This window comes from Bos javanicus, chromosome 11, assembly GCF_032452875.1.
Source record: "Bos javanicus breed banteng chromosome 11, ARS-OSU_banteng_1.0, whole genome shotgun sequence".
Classification (NCBI taxonomy): Eukaryota; Metazoa; Chordata; class Mammalia; order Artiodactyla; family Bovidae; genus Bos; species Bos javanicus.
Genome location: NC_083878.1, coordinates 14,966,780 through 14,987,296, shown reverse-complemented (window position 1 = coordinate 14,987,296; position 20,517 = coordinate 14,966,780). Strand labels below are relative to the sequence as shown.

The window sequence follows — 20,517 nt, the reverse complement described above, 5'->3', positions numbered from 1 at the left end:
AAATTTTTATGTAAAAGTCAGTTTTCAGTTCACTTGGGTAAATATTTAGTGCTGGACCTGCTGAGCCATGCGGCAAGTGCTTGTGTAACTTCTGAAGAAACTGCCCAGCTGTTTTCCACTGTGTACCTTTTACATTTTCAATAGCAATACATGAGAATTTTAGTTGTTCTGCATTCTTACTAGCACTTAGTATTCTTCCTATTTGTCTCTTTTTTTCATTTTATAATAATAATAAAAAAGGAAACAATAATACCAAGTGCTGCTGAGGATATGGAGAAACTAGAACTCTATGCATAATGTTGTCTCATCAGAGTTGGCTGATAAAAGTTGAAAATTTTTCATGCACTTATTTGCCAACTTAGTGAAATGTCTGTTCAAGTTTTTCCCCATCCTTAATTGGGTTAATTTGTTTTCTTAGTGTTGAGTTTTAAGTGTTTTTTTTAATACATTCTGGATATAAGTCCTTTGTCAGATAAGTGATTTGAAAATATTTTCTCCCAATCTGTAGTCTTTTCATTCTTTAACAGTGTCTTTCATAGGACAAAAGTTTTATTGCCGTCCCTTTTTCTCTTTGTGCATCACGCTTTTGGTGTCATGTCTAAGAACTCTTCGCATAATCCCAGGTCAACATGATTTTTTCCATATTTTCTTTCGAAGTTTTATGTTTTACATTTAGATCTGTGATGCACTTTGAGTTAACATTTGTGTAAAGTGGTAAGTTTAGATCAAAGTTCATTTTTCTTCCCTATGGATAGCCAGTTATTCTGTTTATTGAAACGACAGTTCTTTCATGTTTGAATAACCTTTTTATCCTTGCCCAAATTATTTGGCTATAGTTGTATGGGTATAATTTTGAATACTCTTTTCCACTGATCTTTCATTTGCCAATACCCATGCCTATTTCTTGTCAATACTCCATTGTCTTAGTAACTTTTGCTTTACAGTAAGTCATAAAATTGGATAGTATTATTTCTCCAAATTAATTTTCCTTTTTCTAAAAAATTACAAAATATTCCAGTTCCTTTGTTCTTCCATATAAATTTTAGAATCACTTTTTTTTTGGCTAGGGCTCGTAGCCTGTGGGATCTTAGTTCCTCAACCAGGGACTGAATCTGAGCCCTTGGTAGTGAAAACATAGAGTTCTAACCACTAGACTGGCAGTGAATTCCGAAGAATCACATTTATATCATCAAAAATTCTTCCTGAGATCTTGGTTGGAATTACATTGATCTATAGACTAATTTCGGAGAAGGCAATGGCAACCCACTCCAGTACTCTTGCCTGGAAAACCCCATGGATGGAGGAGCCTGGTAGGCTGCAGTCCATGGGGTCGCTAAGAGTCGGACACAACTAAGCGACTTCACTTTCACTTTTCATTTTCATGCATTGGGGAAGGAAACAGCAACCCACTCCAGCCTGGAGAATCCCAGGGATGGCGGAGCCTGGTGGGCTGCCGTCCCTGGGGTCGCACAGGGTCTGACATGACTGAAGCGACTTAGCAGCAGCAGCATACACTAATTTGGAGCTCTCCAGGTGGTAGAGAACATGCCTATCAATGCAGGAGATGTGAGACACTGGTTCAATCCTTGGGTCCAGAAGACCCCCTGGAGGAGGGCATGGAACCCACTTTAGTCTTCTTACCTGGAGAATTCCATGGACAGAGGAGCTTGGAGGGCTACAGTCCATAGCTTCATGAAGAGTCAGATATGACTGAAGTAACTTGGCACACACATGCATAGACTAACTTAGAGAGAACTGACATAATTTTTATGTTGAATATTTCAACCTATGACCATGGTTTCTCTTTCCATTTATTTAGATTTTTCTTAATTTTTTTTCATTATTTTGAATTTTTCATCATGTTGATCCTGTATATGTTTTATTAGATTTATACCTTTTACATTCTTTTGGAGCTATTGTAAACGGTATTTAAAAAAATCTGGTTAATGGGATTTCCCTGGTGGTCCAATGGCTAAGACTCCTTGCTCCCAATGCCGGGGCCTGGGTTCAATCCCAGGTCATGGAACTAGATCCCAAGTGCCACAACTAGGAGTCTGCAGGCTGCAATGAAGATCAAGATCCCTTGTGCTGCAACTAAGACCTGGTGAAGCCAAATATAAATAAATAAATATTTTTTAAAAATCTGGTTACCAAAAAAAAAAAAAATCTGGTTACCAATTATTTATTGCTACTACAGAAATTCAGTTCAGTTCAGTCACTCAGTCGTGTTTGACTATTTGTAACCCCATGGACTGTAGCACACCAGGATTCCCTGTCCAACACCAACTCCCAGAGCCTGCTCAAACTCATGTCCATTGAGTCAGTGATGCCATCCAACCATCTCATCCCCTATCATCCCCTTCTCCTCCTACTTTCAATCTTTTCCAGCATCAGGGTCTTTTCAAATGAGTCAGTTCTTCACATCAGGTGGTCAAGGTATGGAAGCTTCTGTTTCAGCATCAGTCTTTCCAATGAATATTCAGGATTAATTTACTTTAGGACTGACTGGTTGGATCTCCTTGCAGTCCAAGGGACTTTCAAGAGTCTTCTCCAACACCACAGTTCAAAAGCATCAATTCTTCAGTGCTCAGCTTTCTTTATAGTCCAAATCTCATATCCATACATGACTACTGGAAAAACCATAGCTTTGACTAGATGGACCCTTGTTGGCAAAGTAATGTCTCTGCTTTTGAATATGCTGTCTAGGTTGGTCATAGCTTTTCTTCCAAGGAGCAAGCTTCTTTTAATTTCATGGCTACAGTCACCATCGGCAGTGATTTTGGAGCCCCGAAAAATAAAGTCTGACACTGTTTCCACTGTTTCCCCATCCATTTGCCATGAAGTGATGGGACTGGATGCCATGATCTTAGTTTTCTGAATGTTGAGTTTTAAGCCAACACTGTCACTCTCCTCTTTCACTTTCATTAAGAGGCTCTTTAGTTCTTCTTTGCTTTCTGCCATAAGGGTGGTGTCATCTGCATATCTGACGTTATTGATATTTCTCCTGGCATCTTGATTCCAGCTTGTGCTTCATCCAGTCTGGCATTTCGCATGATGTACTCTGCATATAAGTTAAATAAACAGGGTGACAATATACAGCCTTGACATACTCCTTTCCCAGTTTGGAACCAGTCTGTTGTTCCATGTCCAGTTCCAACTATTGCTTCTTGATCTGCATACAGATTTCTCAGGAGGCAGGTAAGGTGGCCCGGTATTCCCATCTCTTTCAGAATTTTTCAGTTTGTTGCAATTCACACAGCTAAAGGCTTTGACATAGTCAATAAAACAGAAGAAGATGTTTTTCTGGAATTCTCTTGCTTTTTCGATGATCCAATGGATGTTGGCAGTTTGATCTCTGATTCCTCTGCCTTTTCTAAACCCACTTGACCATCTGGAAGTTCATGGTTCACATTCTGCTGAAGCCTGGCTTGGAGAATTTTGAGCATTACTTTACTAGCATGTGAGATGAATGCAATTGTGCCGTAATTTGAGCATTCTTTGGCATTGCCTTTAAAGTGACCTTTTCCAGTCCTGTGGCCACTGATGAGTTTTCCATATTTGCTGGCATACTGAGTGCAGCACTTTCACAGCATCATCTTTTAGGGTTTGAAAGAGCTCCACTGGAATTCTATCACCTCCACTAGCTTTGTTTCTAGTGATACTTCCTAAGGCCCACTTGACTTTGCATTCCAGGATGTCTGGCTCTAGGAGAGTGATCACACCATCATGGTTAATCTGGGTCATGAAGATCTTTTTTTGTATAGTACTTCTATGTATTGTTGCCACCGCTTCTTAATATCTTCTGCTTCTGTTAGGTCCATACCATTTCTGTCCTTTATCGTGCCCATCTTTGCATGAAATGTCCCCTTGGTATCTCTAATTTTCTTGAAGAGATCTCTAGTCTTTCCCATTCTGTTGTTTTCCTCTATTTCTTTGCATTGATCACTGAGGAAGGCTGTCTTATCTCTCCTTGCTAATCCTTGGAACTCTCCATTCAAATGGGTATCTCTTTCCTTTTCTCCTTTGCCTTTAGCTTCTCTTCTTTTCTCAACTATTTGCAAGGCCTCCGCAGACAACCATTTTGCCTTTTTTCATTTCTTTTTCTTGGGGATGGTCTTGATCACTGCCTCCTGTACAATGCCACGAACCTCTATCCATAGTTCTTCAGGCACTCTATCAGACATAATCCCTTGAATCTATTTATTACTTGCATTGTATAATCGTAAGGGATTTGATTGAGATCATACCTGAATGGTCTGGTGGTTTTCCCTACTTTCTTCAACTTAAGTCTGAATTTGGCAATGAGTTCATGATCTGAGCCACAATCAGCTCCCAGTCTCATTTCTGCTGACTGTATAGAGCTTCTCCATCTTTGGCTGCAAAGAATAAAATCAGTCTGATTTTGGTATTGACCATCTGGTGATGTCCATGTGTAGAGTCTTCTCTTTTGTTGTTAGAAGAGGGTGTTTGCTATGACTAGTGCATTCTCTTTGCAAAACTCTGTTAGCCTTTGCCTGGCTTCATTTTGTACTCCAAGGCCAAATTTGCCTGTTACTCCAGGTGTTTCCTGACTTCCTACTTTTGCATTCCAGTCCCCTAAAATGAAAAGGACATCTTTTTGGGTGTTAGTTCTAGAAGGTCTTGCAGGTCTTCATAGAACCACAACTTCAGCTTCTTCAGCATTACTGGTTGAAACACAGACTTAGATCACTGTGATACTGAATGGTTTGCCTTGGAAACGAACAAAAATCATTCTGTCGTTTTTGAGATTGCATCCAAGAACTGCATTTTGGACTCTTTTATTGACTATAAGGGCTACTCCATTTCTTCTAAGGGATTCTTGCCCACAGTAGTAGATATAATGGTCATCTGAGTTAAATTTGCCCATTTCAGTCCATTTTAGTTCACTGATTCCTAAAATGTCGATGCTCACTCTTGCCATCTCCTGTTTGACCACTTCTAATTTACCCTGATTCGTGGACTTAACATTCTAGGTTCCTATGCAATATTGCTCTTTACAGTATTGGACTTTACTTCCATCACCAGTCACATCCACAACTGGGTGTTGTTTTTGCTTTGGCTTTGTCTCTTCATTCTTTCTGGAGTTATTTCTCCACTCCTCCAGTAGCATATTGTGCACCTACCGACCTGTGGAATTCATCTTTCAGTGTCCTATCTTTTTGCCTTTTCATACTGTTCATGGGGTTCTCAAGGTAAGAGTACTGAAGTGGCTTGCCATTCCCTTCTCCAGTAGGCCATGTTTTGTCAGAACTCTCCACCATGACCTGTCCATATTGGGTGGCCCTATACAGCATTGCTCATAGTTTCATTGAGTTAGACAATCGGAGAAGGCAGTGGCACCCCACTCCAGTACTCTTGCCTGGGAAATCCCATGGATGGAGGAGCCTGGAAGGCTGCAGTCCATGGGGTCACTGAGGGTTGGACAGGACTGAGGGACTTCACTTTCACTTTTCACTTTCATGCATTGGAGGAGGAAATGGCAACCCACTCCAGTGTTCTTGCCTGGAGAATCCCAGGGATGGGGAAGCCTGGTGGGCTGCCATCTGTGGGGTTGCACAGAGTCGGACACGACTGAAGCAACTTAGCAGTGGCAGTAGTAGTGGTCCATGGGATCAGTTTGATTAGTTTTCTGTGATTTTGGTTTTCATTCTGTCTGCCTTCTGACAGATAAGGATAAGAGGCTTATGGAAGCTTCCTGATAGGAGAGACTGACTGTGGGAGAAACTGGGTTTTGTTATGGTATGCTCAGTAAATCTTTAATCCAATTTTCTGTTGATGGGCAGGACTGTGTTCCCTCCCTGTTGTTTGACCTGAGACCAAACTATGCTGGAGGTAATGAAGATAATGGGGACCTCCTTCAAAGTTCCCATGCTCGCACTGCCACAGTCAGTACCCCTGAAAGGTACCCCTGCAGGGAGTCAGTCGCTACCCTGCAGCAGAAATACAATTGATTTTTGTGTGTGTTGATATTGTACTCTGTATCTATGATAAACTTATTTCATGTCCCCTCCAAAAAGAATATCTTTATTTCTTCCATTCCAGTTTGTATACTTTTCATTTCATTGTCTTGCCTTATTGCATTATGACTTGCAGTACATAGTGCTGAACAGAAGAGATGAGAGTGAATATCCTCCCTTGTTTCTGATCTTAGGGAGAAAGCATTCAGACTTTCACTATTAAGTATGACATTCATTGTCATTTTTTGGTTTTTTTTTTTGAGATGCCTTTTGTCAGGTTGAGGAAGTTTCCTTCTATTCCTAGGTGGCTGAGAGTTTTTCTCATGAATAGTTATTAGATTATGACAAATATTTTTGCTGTGTCAATTTATATGATCATTTCATTTTTCTTCTCTAGACTGTTAATATAGTGAATTACATGGATTGATTTTCAAATATCAAAACAATCCTGCGCTCCTGTATGAAGCTCACTTGGTGGTAGTATAATATTCTTTTTATGCATGACTGGACTCCTTGGTAATATTTTGTTGAGAATTTTGGCTTCTATGTTCATGAGAGATACTGCTTCAAAGTTTTCTTTTGTTTTATTTTCTTGGTCTGAGTTTCACGTTGGTTAATGGTAGCTTCATAAAATGAGTTGGGAAGTGTTGCCTGTGTTTCTGTTTCCTGATAGTTATTGTGTAGAACTGATGTTATTTCTTCTTTGAATGTTTGGTAGAATTTGCAAGTTAAATTATCTGTGCTTGAAGCTTTCTTTTTTGAGAAAATTTTAAACTACAAATTCAATGTCCTTAGTTACATAGGACTATTCAGGTTATTTATGTAATGTTGGATAAATTTTAGTAGCTTGGGGCTTTCAAGAAATTGTGTAGTTTTCAGTGCAAGTTTGATGTATGAAGCAGGGTACTCAAAGTCGGTGCTCTGGGGTGAGGTGGGGAGGGAGGTAGGAGGCAGATTCAGGACAGGGAGACACATGTGCACCCGTGGGTGATTCATATTGATGTATGGCAAAAATCACCTCAATATTGTAAAGAAATTATCCTCCAATTAAAATAAATTAATTAATTAAAAAAAGAAATTGTGTAGTTTTATCTATAAAAATCCTATGGACAGAAGAGCCTGATGGCCTACATACAGTCCACGAGGTCACAAGAGTCAGACATGACTGAGTGACTAAAACACACACATCTGTGTTGTCAAATTTATGCATATTTTTCTTTGTTCTTTTAACATCTGTGATTTCTGTATTGTTATCTTCCTTTTCATTTCTGATATTTGTAATTTGTTTTTCTTCATTTTTTATTTATCAGTCTTGCTAGAAATTTTATCAAATTTATTGATCTTTTCATGGATACAGCTTTTAATTTACATTGATTTTCCCCTATTGTTTATGTTTGCAATTTTTTATTGATTTCTGCCCTTTATTTTTGCATTGCTTCTTCTTCCATTGGGTTTATGTTGCTCCTCTCTGTCTGGTTTCTTAAGTAAGCTTAGGTTACTGATTTGAAAATTTTCCTTATTTCTAATATAAGTATTCAATGCTCTAAATCTCCCTTTAAGCAACTGTTAATCTGTGATTTTGATATATTTTAGTTTAAAAAAAATTTTTTTCAAAATATTATCCAATTTTCCTTGAGACTTATTTGATGCTTGTATAGAAGTGTGTTGTTTAATTTCCACCTGTTTGGAGATTTCCCAATTACCTTTCCAGTGTAATTCCATTATATTGGGAAGACATGATTCTATCTCTGACCAAAAATTATATATTTGTGTTTCAATTTCATGAACATTTCTTGCCCATAGTAGAACAAAATTCTTTTGATTGGTCACAGAAATCTAGTAAATGACAGCTGAACACCAATCCCTTTTCTTTTGGCAGGTGGTCTGACTGACAATTTAGGTAATTTGAAGAATCTTATGAAGCTCATACTGGATAATATTCAGATGAATGAGGAAGATGCTTTAAAACTAGGTCAGATTTTTGTTTTCTCTATTATTTTTATTAATATAAGTTTAATAATAAGAACAGTTAAGACTCTGACACTGTGTTTATACACTGCAAGAAGGCCTTTATGTACTTGCTGTCCTAATGCATTTCCTTTCCATTGGTTTGCAGCTGAAGGTCTGACAAATCTGAAAAAGATGTGCTTACTTCGTTTGACCCACTTGTCTGATATAGGGGAAGGAATGGATTACATAGTCAAGTCTCTATCAGCTGAACCCTGTGACCTTAAAGAAATTCAATTAGTCTCCTGCTGCCTGTCAGGAAATGCTGTGAAAACCCTAGGTAACTGCTGCCTATAATTGAATGAAAACAGTGTAAGAAAACATGTGATATGTTTATACCAAGGCATGCTAAATCTCTCAAATGGAAATTTAGTCTTTAGAGAAATTGGAAAAGATAATAAAGACTGCTAGGTAATATCTAACCTATTTTTATGATCTCTGTGATTGGAATGAAAATTTATTATGGATGAATAATAGGAGAGAATTTGGGGATAATTGAAGATGTCATTTTAAGAGAGGGTAAGTGAAAGTGAAAGTCACTCAGTTGTGTCCTACTCTTTGAGACCCCATGAACTATATAGTCCATGGAATTCTCCAGGCCAGAATACTGGAGTGGGTGGCTGTTCCCTTCTCTAGAGGATCTCCCCAACCCAGGAATCGAACCCAGGTCTCCCATACTGCTGGTGGATTCTTTATCAGCTGAGCCACCAGGGAAGCCCAAGAGAGGGTAAAGAGGAAGAAAATAAGAAACGAGTGATTGAAACTTGGCACATTCTGTTATATAATAACTGCTTAATAAAATTTTGATTGAATGGATAAATAAGTGATTGAGAAGCAGAGAGAGAAGGATTTTCTTAAATGTTCTCTGTCCTAATTCTTACCTATTGCCTGGTTAAGATGGAGGTAATATGCATCAATATAAGAGCTGAGTCTTGAGTTCCTAAAGGGTGTATATACCAAGTATGGAGAAACTTTTGCATATTTCTGGATAAACTAGATATGGTCAATTTAGATGTTTTTTTTAAATTTAGGATTTTGGGGAAAAGATGGTCTAGCCCTTTAAAAAACAGAATAAAAACTGCTAAGAATCTGTAAACTTTCCTAAGAAAATTATGTATACACCAGTGTAAACCAAAAGTTGCAGATACCTAGGGATTAGAAAAGGCCAGACAAACAATGAGAGGCATAAGAATGATGAGCACACTCCTTTACTTCTTCACTTGCCCTGGGGAGAGACAGGTTTAGAACTGAAAATACTAGCTGTACCCTTTTTAAGAGGAGCTCTGCAGGTTTTAAAAAATTATTTATTTGTTTAGGCTCTGTTGGGTCTTTGTTGCTGCTTGGGCTTTTCTCTATTTGCCATAAGTAGGGGCTACTTTCTAGTTGCTTTCTTACTGAAGTGGCTTCTCTTGTTGAGGAGCACAGGCTCTGGGGAACACAGGCTTCGGTAGTTGTGGCTCCAAGGCCCTAGAGCACAGGCTCAGTAGCTGTCGTGCACGGGCTTAGTAGTTCTGTGGCATGTGGAATCAACCTGGACCAGGGATGGAATCCATGTGTCTTGCATGGGCAGGCAGATTCTTTACCACTGAGCCACCAGGGAAGTGCCAGGCTTTGTATTTGAAACCAAATCACAGAAGATACTTTACTCTAAGAAAAGGTTCATATGATTGATTAAAAATAATAATAGCTAATATTATAACAAGAGTATGTATTCATTAAAAAACTGACTAATTTCTAACGGGGATATTTCCAATCAGTCTTGATAGGAAAAACTTCAACTAAATTAAACAACCATGATAAATATATGAAAATGAAGAAAAGAATTAAGCAGTTCCTCACTAGAATGATAGTGTCAGGAGAGTGTAATTTCGTCAGTTCTGTCTTGCCGCAACAAAGATTTGAAATGGTGGACCAGTGTTACAGCTCAGAGTTGTATTCAGCAAACAAAGGATAGTACACCCTTGAGGTGTGAAGGCGGGCTGACCCCAGAGGAGAGGCCCCACCTGTTTTGACTCCCTCTTTTTCACGTTTTTGTCTCCTACCTTCTGAGCCTGCCATATGCAAATTAGGGCTAGCCAGGAAGAGGGTGTGTTTGTTTCACCTGAGGTTCTCACTCCAGTCCTCAAAATTTTCCTTTGTTCCTTTTTCATGGGCTTTCCCCTATCTTGGACTCCTTTCTCCTATTCTAACCACCTAACAATGGCATTTATGATTAATGTTTACATGTAATATAGTTTCCCAAAATTTTAACCTCAATATATTTGTATTTTTGTTATTAAAATACCTCTCTTATAGATAGCATGGAGTTGGGTCTTGCTTTAAAAAAGAAAATCTAGTTTTATTCATCTTTGTCTTTAATTGGAATGTTTAATCCACTTAATATAATTATTTATATGAATAGATTTCCAGCTGCCATTTTGCTATTTATTTTCTGTTTTTCTCATCTGTCTTTTTTAATTTCTAAGTTTTTATTATTAGCATCACAACTATGACATTAACAAAATTACCTAAACTGAGTACACAAAGAACAGCCCATCTTATCTGGTTTTGTTCCTTTGTTTCTCCTGCATGATAGGGTATTTAGAATTGTAAGCAACCTCAAGAGTTTATCCATTTCAACTTCCTCATTCTAATGATGAAGCTGCTGAAGCCTAGAAAAGCAGAGTGACTTTACTAAAATGACATAAAAACTGTCTTCCAGGCTGCATTAGGCTTATGGTGAATTGAAGTTTTTTAGTCAGAACTTAGGACCAGGAAATATATGTGCATCAATCATAGTTGTGGCAAGCGGGGGTTAAATCTTTCCAGAGACGTTTTTGGAATAATTATATTAATCAAGTGAAATAATGTTTTGTATGCTGCCAACAAAGAAAACAAGGACTCAGAATTCTTCTAAGGATATTTTAAAATGCACTTTAGTTCCCTGAAAGTCTTGTTTTGGATTGAAATTTCTTTTTTCCAGCTCAGAATCTTCATAACCTGGCCAGACTGAGCATTCTTGATTTATCTGAAAATCATCTGGAAAAGGATGGAAAAGAAGCTCTTCAGCAACTAAGTAAGAATGACAATTTAGCCAAAACCAAATACTCAAAAGGTCAGAAAAGCAGAGCCTGACTCCTGCAGTTTCGTTTATCCACATACGCCTTACTAGATGGACCTCAGTGAAAGTGAAAGTCATTACATAAGTCAATGTAGCCCTTTTCTAAACTACTCTTGAAGAATACAGGCCAATGGTTTTTGAGTTATTAGTTTTCCCATATCATTGCACCTGAGATTCCCACTTGCTTGCCTCCTTCCAGGGAGCTAGTGTCTGAGAGTGACATTCAAGGCAATTTTGCTTAAGAAGTTAGTAATAAGATTTTTAAGCTGTGATAACAATTCTGTGATTATGTTAAAATAAAACAACCTGGTACTTACTGTCTGAGATTTGTTTCAAAATAATATAGAAGGGAAGGAATTTGATGACAATGAAACAAGATTATCCATGATTTGGTTTTTGTTGAAAGTTGGCATATTAGTACATATAGTTTTATATATTTTTGTATATTTTTGAACACTTCCCATAAAAATATTAACAAAAAAACAAGTAGATTCTTGTTGCCCACTGAGCAGGCTTCAGAGATAATAGTCATTCCTTCTCTCACATCCCTTCATCCTTTATCAATTTTGAGATGGATCCAATTTCTGAAACTGCTCCCTCATTCTTCAAGTTGACAGGCTGCATATCTTAGAACAGCTAACGGTTCTGATGCTGCCCTGGTGTGGTGATGTACGAGTCAGTCTGGCCAGACTGTTGGAGCAACTGGAGAGGGTCCCACAGCTCGTCAAGCTTGGGCTGAAAAACTGGAGACTCACAGATGCAGAGATAAGAATTCTAGGTAGGTATACATACAGAGCTAAGAGAAAGGAAGTTAGCCCTCACAAAGTTCTTCAATTGGCTTGTTCTATTTAGTTAGCTAGCATCTGATTTGTTTATTTGACTCCTCTTTTTTATACAAACATATTGGAAGAGTGTTCACATATGTTAAAGAGTAAAATGATTGAAGACACTAGCCTGTCTTCAAGCATTTCACCTAAAGTGTTTAAAGGAAAAACATTCACATTATCTGATAAGATGTATTATGTTAGGAATTGCTCTTCCTGGCCTTAACTATCTGAAATTCAGCAAGGCCCCTCCAATCTTGGGAAATATGTTTAAGTCACTTGTTGGGTATTCAAAACAAGTAAGGAAAAGAAAGAAAGAATGTGTTAGTCGTTCAGTCGTGTCCAATTCTTTGTGACCCCATGGACTGGAACCCCAGCCTCCTCTGTCCATGGAATTCTCCAGGTGAGAATACTGGAGTGAATAGCCATTCCCTTCTCCAGGGGATCTTTCCAACCCAAGGACTGAATCCACATCTCTTATGTCTCCTGCATTGCAGGCACATTCTTTACCATCTGAGCCATCAGGGAAGCCCAAGTGCAATTTTAATGTAAATGGGATCATGGAATACATTTAAGAAGCTGCAAAATAACCCAGGAACAAAAAAAGATACATAGATGACTGAAGACACAACAGCCTCAGGCAGTTGAAGTGTCCCCACGCTCTCTGTATTAGTTATCATGTCTGTGTAAGATGACTCCAAAATTTGTGGCTTAAACCAACTATAAAACAAACAACTATAAACATTACCTCACATTGCTGTGGGTCAGGAATTTGGAAGCAGCTTAGCTGGGTGGTTCTGGCTTTGTGTCATGAGGTTGCAGTACAGATGTTGACTGGGGCTGCTGGAAACCTGCTTCCAAGGTGGCTCCTCACTTGGTTGGCAGCTTCGTGCTGGCTGTTGGATGGGGCATTAGTTTCTCATCCCTGGACCTCTCCATACACTGCTTGCATGTCCTCAGAACACGGCAGCTCACTCTCTCTAGAGCAAGAGATCCAGAAGAGAAATCAGTTAGACGTTGCAATACCCTTTATGACCTAGCCTGGGAAGATCATTCTGGGGTCATCTCTGCTGTGTCCTATGGTTACTCATGTCAGCCCAACCCAGTGTGGGAGGGGACAACACAGAAGAGTGGATACTAGGAGGTAAGGGTCACTGGAGGCAACTTGAAGGCTGACTACTATATTACCTAAGGCAAAGGATTGGTGAAAACAGCCTTGACTGCCTTCATCTCCCTCACAGATTGTCTAGAAAGTACTAATAGGATACATATCATAAAACTTACCATTTTAACCATTTTAAAATCTACAGTTTTGTGGAATTCACGTTCTTAAGCAACCACCATCACCATCCATCTCTAGAACTTTTTCATTTTCCCTGGCTGAAACTCTGTACTCATTAAAGACTAACTCCCTCTTTTAAAAATTTCTCTTAGAGAGGTGTATGTCTTTAATTCCTTAGGCTGCCCAAAGGTTCTGCAATTCTTAGTGGTGCTGAGATTCTGGGTCTTTCCTTCCCTTGATTCTTTTATTTATTTTTGGTTGCACTGGCTCTCTGCTGCTGTGCTTGGACTTTGGGGCTACTCTTGGTTGCAGTGCGTGGATTTCTGATCATGGTGGCTTCTCTTGTGGGACACAGGGTCTAGGGCACAGAGGCTTCAGTCATTGCGGCTTGCAGGCTTAGTTGCTCTGCAGCATGTGGGATCTTCCTGGATCAGGGATTGAACTGTGTGCTCTGCATTGGTAGGCAGATTCTTAACCCATGGGCCACCAGGGAAGTCCTCTCCTTCCTTTAATTTCTAACTCCACTTCCATCTCCTCTACCTGCTCCCTTAACCATCAAATCATATCATCCTGGGTGTCATTCTTTCAGGACCTTCTGCTATTCTGGGTGATATTGGAAGCAGGTGGGGTTTCTGTGACAGGCTAATTAGCTAATAAATAATCCTTCTCAGGTAACCTCATACCTAAAGCAAGTAGGAAAGGTTATGTCTTTTCAAGGAGGCTGTTGGGAAGTGTGTAGAATTAGAATTACAGGTGAGGGAAGGCATTTTTACATAGAGACCCTTTATCATCTTTCATATCTGTAAGTTGGTAGTTGCTTAACTTGCCCACTTCTGAGGCTGACTACTGAGACCAGAGAAGGAGATGCTGTGGTGGGTTTATTAAGAACTAAGCTAAGGGAGTAGTTTGCCATTTCACTTTAATAGCCTAGTGCCTAACAGTGTCCATATGTAAATGAGAAATATAAATATAACAGAAGACAGCTGACTCTTGGGAATTTACCTGTAATGATGTACCCCAAGATGCAAGTGAAAAAATGACAAAATGAAGAACTAATTTATTCTCAAAGTGTTTTTAAAAAGAATTGTGGAATTACCATTATATACCTAATAAAACATAACTATTATCCCTGTTTTATAAATAGAGACATGGAATCTTCTCAGCAGTCCAGTGGTTAGGACTCTGCACTTCCTCTGCAGGGGCTACCAGTTCCATCCCTGGTTGGGGAATTAAGATACCTCATGCCATGCAGCAAGGCCAAAAAAAATTTTTTTTAAAAAGAAGCAGAGACATAAGAAAGTTGTCAGGCCAAAGCAGGGAGAGGGCTAGAGACAGAAGAGTTGATGAAAGGAGCAAGAGAGTACAGGTGCTGGCATGGCTCCTCTCCAGCCATTTCCTCCACCCTGCAAAGGTATAAGGGCTTCCCAGGTGGCTCAGTGGTAAAGAAGCCGCCTGCCAATGAAGGACACCCAGGTTCGATCCCTGGATCAGGAAGATCCCCTGGAGTAGGAAATGGCAACACACTCCAGATTCTTGCCTGGAAAATCCTATGGACAGAGGAGCCTGGTGGGCTAAAGTTCTTGAGATCGCGAAGAGTCAGACACAACTGAGTGTGCACACACATGCAGCTAGAGGTATAAAAAGCAGTCTGCTTGGATGTGAGGCACTAGCTGAAGAGTGAGAGCCAAGCATTCTCTGCCTTTGGTCTCTAGCCAGGTGAAGAGACTGCTGTCTGTCAGTCCCCTCTAGAGGCTCCATCATTATGAAGTGGTTAAGTGAATTAGTTTTAGAGTCAGACAGACCTACCCATCCCTTCCACTTGATAGATGTATGACGTGCAGCAACTTCAAGCTGCTGAACCTCAGTTTGCTCATCTGTCAAATGGGGATAATTACAATGCCTACCATATGAGAGGTTATTATACTAATCCATAATTGAGCTAATGAATAGTAAGAAGTTCAATATTGATTCGTTGTATATACTCAATAAATGGTACTGTAATCATTATTCTCTGGCAGCTTCAAGGGGAACCAAATGCTAGGGTCATCTTTCTTTAAAAAAGAACTTCTTCAGGCTGCTCACTTTTGATGTATGAGATCCTTCACAATAGAGCCCCAGTCCACTTTCCTCTCCATCTTCATCTTCTGCATGCCTCCCCACCTATGTGAGGCTTCATCCTCATGAACCTCTTGCTAGTCCTCCAAAATGCCTTTGTACATGTGCTCCCTCTAGGAAGTCCTTCACATCCTCTACAGTCCTTTAAGACCTAGCTGATGCATCTCTTTCTTGGTGAAATAGTCTCCTTTTTAAAAAATTTTTATTTATTTTTAATTGGATGATAATTGCTTTATAATGTTGTGTTGGTTTCTGCCATACATCAACATAAATCAGCCATAGGTATACATATGTCCTTCCTTCTTGAGCCTCCCTCCCACTCCATCTCACCCCTCTAGGCTGTCAGAGAGCACTAGGGTGAGTTTCCTGTGCTACACAGAAGCTTCCCACTAGCTACTCTTGGTAAAATAGTCTCCTTATGCTCGCTCTTCTGCACCCCTAAGAGTAACCTAGACGTTGTTTTAAGCCTCTTGTCCAGAGTCTTTCAAATTTTTTTGACTATGACCCGTATTTTAAAAGTATATTTTATCTTGTTATCCAATGCACACATACACATACATTTTTATAGTATTTACATATACTTGAAAGTCTTCTTAAAACCACTAAAAAAAGGGAAAAGATGTGGTACATATATACACTGGAACATTAGCCATAAAGAAGCATGAAATGCCATTTGTAGCAACATGAATGGACCTAGAGATGATCATGTGAAGTGAAGGAAGTCAGACAAAGAAAGACAAATATATGACATCACTTGTAAGTGGAATATAAAAATGATGCAAATACTTATTTACAGACTCTCAGACATAAAAAAAATCTTATGGTTACCAAAGAAAACAGCAGGATTGGGGGCAGGTGGAGAATTAAATTGGAAGTTTGGGATTAACATATACACACTGCTGCTGCTGCTGCTGCTAAGTCGCTTCAGTCGTGTCCGACTCTGTGCGACCCCAGAGACAGCAGCCCACCAGGCTCACCTGTCCCCGGGATTCTCCAGGCAAGAACACTGGAGTGGGTTGCCATTTCCTTCTCCAATGCATGAAAGTGAAAAGTGAAAGGGAAGTCGCTCAGTTGTGTCCGACTCCTAGCAACCCCTTGGACTGCAGCCTACCAGGCTCCTCCGTCCATGGGATTTTCCAGGCAAGAGTACTGGAGTGGGGTGCCATTGCCTTCTCTGAACATATACACACTACTATATATATAAAATAGATGGGCAACAGTATATATATATATATATATATATATATATAAAATAGATGGGCAACAGTACAACACAGGGAACTTTCAATATCTTACAATAACCTATAATGGAAAAGAATCTGAACAGGAAAAATATATATACAGAATTAAGTCACTTTGGTGTACACCTGAAACTAACATATCATAAGTGAACTATACTTCAATTCAAAAAACGATTTTAAAAAAACTGCTCTAATCCATATGCTAGATCCAGGGCTCTGTTTCCATGGTCCCTCCTGGCTCTGCACTTCTGTTTTTGTGTGACTCTGGATCTGTGTCAACTTAACCCCTGTGGTGTCCCTTTCCCTATTCTCCAAGTTACTCAGATGGGGAGAGTTCACTTATCCTTAACATTTACAAGAAGGTCCCAGTATAACTACAGATGTAGCAGATTTACTGAATGCTTATAAGTATTTGTAAAGGGTGGACTTACATGATAGCTCTGAAGAGCACTTAACTTTAATATTGGCACTTCCCCTTTCTCAAATAGATGCAAGACTATTTCTGCCAATTCAGGCTCTAATTGCCTGTCAATTACCCTGTCCTATTTCATCACCATCTCTTACAATCCCTGAAAAAAAAAAAAATCCTTCTATGTGGTTATGATCTATGTGATTATGAAGAGTAACTCAATTACATCTAGCCCCCTAATACCAAACTCAGTTCAGGACCTTCCTTCACATTGTTGTTCAGTCGCTAAGTCGTGTCCAATCTTTTACCACACCATGGACTGTAGCCCGCCAGGCTCCTCTGTCCATGGGATTTCCCAGGCAAGAATACTGGAGAGGGTTGCTAGTTTCTTCTCCAGGGGATCTTCCTGACCCAGGGATGGAACTCGGGTCTCCTTCATTGACAGGAGGATTCCTTACCACTGAACCACCAGGGAAGCCCTTCCTTCACATAGCCAGACTAATGTGCTCTATGAATAACAGGCTTACATTCAGGTTTCTCCTCTTCCCCTCTACTGCTGGGCTCTATTAACAGCAGAGAGAAGAACAGATTTATTTCCTCCATAATACGAATCATGTTAAAAGGCAGAAGAAGCCAAAATCAGGGTTCCTTTTGGTTTTGTGTTTTTTAATTGACGTGTAACATACCCACAGGAAAGTGTACAAATCCTAAGCAGATAGTACAATGAATTTTCATAAGGTTCATATACCCATGTAACTAGTACCCAGATCAAGACGTGGAAGAATAAAAAAAAAAGAAAGAAAGAAACAGAAGATTCTCAGCTTTGTAGCTTCCTTCTCCCAGCTTCCTAACTTCTAACATCATAGATTAGTCTTGGCTGCTTTTTAATTTTACATAAATGGAATCATACACTGTATATTCTTTTGAGTTTTCTTTGGTTCAATATCATGTGTATGAAATTCATCCATATTATTATGTGTATACAAGATTCATTCATTCTCATTGCTGTAAAATCTATTGTATGAACATACTTCAACTGGTTTTTCCCATTCTACTGTTGATATTTGAGTAATTTTATCTTTCGAATACTATAAATAGTGCTGCTATGAACATCCTTGTGTACATCTTCTGGTGAACATATGGGCACATTTCTGCTGGGTGTCTATACAGGAGTGGGTTTGAGTTACAGGTAAAGCATATATTAAACTTTGGGCTTCACTGGTGGCTCAAATGGTAGAGTCTGCCTGCAGTGTAGGAGACCTGGGTTTGATCCCTGGGTTGGGAAGATCCCCTGGAGGAAATGGCTACCTACTCCAGTATTCTTGCCTGGAGAGTACCATGGACAGAGGAACCTGGTGGGCTACGGTTCATGGGGTCATAAAGTGTTGGATGCAACCGACTTTCACTTTTCATATGTTTGGCTTTAATATACATGTCAGTCTTCCAATGTGCTTATATTCAATTCTGGTTTAAAAAAACTGTGGTTTTTATTATTACACACAGACAGCCATTTATTTTTGTTAGCGCACTTACCATTTGAACTTAGAGAATGTATTCATATATCTATCTGCCCCACTTAACTGTGAGATCTTAGAGAACAGGGCTCAGGCCATTAGACTTGGTATTGAGTGTATTTCCCACACTCAATAAATATGTTGTATAAAAGAATGAAAGAACTTATAGCACCTCCACTATTTGCCATGAGATATAGGCTAGCTTGGGTTCTTAGAAAACCCATTATAGTAAATGCTATTTTCTTATATATAAAATATCCCCAAATTTGAAAATACATTTGTATGATTTCACAAACTCTTTATGATATCTGAACCAACCAATTCTTCAAACCTCTAGCATAAGTTTCTTGACTCTGGTCCATCATACTTCTCCTGGCTTAGATCTGGCTTTGGGATTCACATCCCTATTTAGTGATGGTATATGTGATGGATGAGATGCAATATGCCTTGACATGGGATAATAAAATTCAGGCTAGTAATGAGAGATGGGGAGTCTAATGAAATATAGGCTACCAAGGAAGAAGCAGGGAGGAAATGTCATAGGAAGTGTTTAATGAAATATGTGGTAGATAAGATGCGCTGGAGACATAAGGTGTATTTTCAGAAAAGTACCTTTTTACCAAGGGTTTTAGACACCTCCTGGTCCTAACTGAAACCTGGCTCTCCCCTACAACTCTCTTAAACAGTCACTTTTATTCTCTTGATCTTTATGCCTCTCAGAGTCCAAAAGGCAAGGTCAGTTTCTCCTTGATTTTCACTGTCCTTCCAGTCCACACCTCCAAACTCATGAAGGATTCCTACTTCCATGTGGCTTAGGCCATTTAACTGAACTATGGCTTGTTCTTATTGCTATGAACTCCAAATTTACTGTCATGTTTTCTTATGCACTGAAGCCTTTGACAACTGTCTTACAGAATTCCTTACCCTCTAATTTTGGTCATCAACTGAGAAGACTTCATTTCTTATGTGAAACTACTCAGCCAACATTCAGGAACCTCCTTTTTTGTCCTTCTCTTCTATTATCCTTCACCCATCTGTGAGGATGGAATTATCAGATTATGATAACTCCACTTACAACTGTTCTACCCCTAAGATATTAAATCCAGATGATTCATTCTCAAACAGCCTTCTAAATTTCCATCCTAGTTACTTGGTGACTCATCACCAGTTCATTTCATTTCACTGGGACATCCAGTCCATTGAGGCCACTACCACTTGCCTACTAAATAGCTCCTGTTTGTTTTGACTTTTCTTCCCACCTAGTTTAAATTCCGTCCTTCATCCTGCAAACATTCTTGTCAAAATAGCTGAAACTCTTATGGCCCACAGTATGATAAGTCAATTTAGGCAATGACATTTAGTGATGGCCTGTGTGTGTGACAGATGCAAAAGTGAAATGAAGAAAGTGTAATGAGAGATGCAGTTTCTAAATAAAGACTACTTAATGAGATGCAGGAAGAAAATGAGAGTGGAGGTGAGGTGTGAAATTAGATACAGTGGTTAGGGTGTATTTGCTGGCAAAACTGAAAGCCTGGATTGTCCTCAATTTTCCACTTGTTCTGTACCTATACTCAGACCATTGGGAAAAATCACACAATTTGGCAGATAGGTACATTTCAGGTTTATAGTAACAAATTTCAATGAAAATACTTAGAGAAAATGGTAAGAAAGCATTATATATAGAAACATAGCATGCAGCAAGAGCAGGGCTTGAATAAAATGCTTGTAGTCTTATATACTTATATTAGAAGAGAAGAAAGGCTGAAAATTATTGTTTCTAATTTAAGAAGCCAGAAAAAGAGTAAACTCAAGATAATAAACATAAGAATATAAATCAATGAAATAGAAGACAAAAATACATTTAAAGAAAGATTCAGTTCAGTTCAGTCGCTTAGTTGTGTCCAACTCTTTGCGACCCCATGAATCTCAGCACACGAGGCCTCCCTGTCCATCACCAACACCTGGAGTTCACTCAAACTCATGTCCATCGAGTCGGTGATGCCATCAAGCCATCTCATCCTTATCGTCCCCTTCTCCTCCTGCCCCC

At 39.2% G+C, this 20,517-nt stretch overlaps 1 protein-coding gene across 2 annotated transcripts in view; it reads left to right on the top strand.

Annotated features, from left to right (window-relative positions):
• The window catches only part of NLRC4 (NLR family CARD domain containing 4), a 54,418-nt gene that overhangs the window by 20,134 nt on the left and 13,767 nt on the right, over positions 1 to 20,517 (top strand). The window contains exons 5-8 of one of the 2 annotated variants that reach the window (XM_061432023.1): positions 7,858 to 7,950; positions 8,095 to 8,265; positions 10,948 to 11,040; positions 11,696 to 11,863. In XM_061432023.1, the coding sequence (XP_061288007.1) occupies positions 7,858 to 7,950; positions 8,095 to 8,265; positions 10,948 to 11,040; positions 11,696 to 11,863 (525 nt within the window). The remainder of the gene's footprint in view (positions 1 to 7,857; positions 7,951 to 8,094; positions 8,266 to 10,947; positions 11,041 to 11,695; positions 11,864 to 20,517) is intronic. The other variant, XM_061432024.1, reaches the window with a different exon arrangement.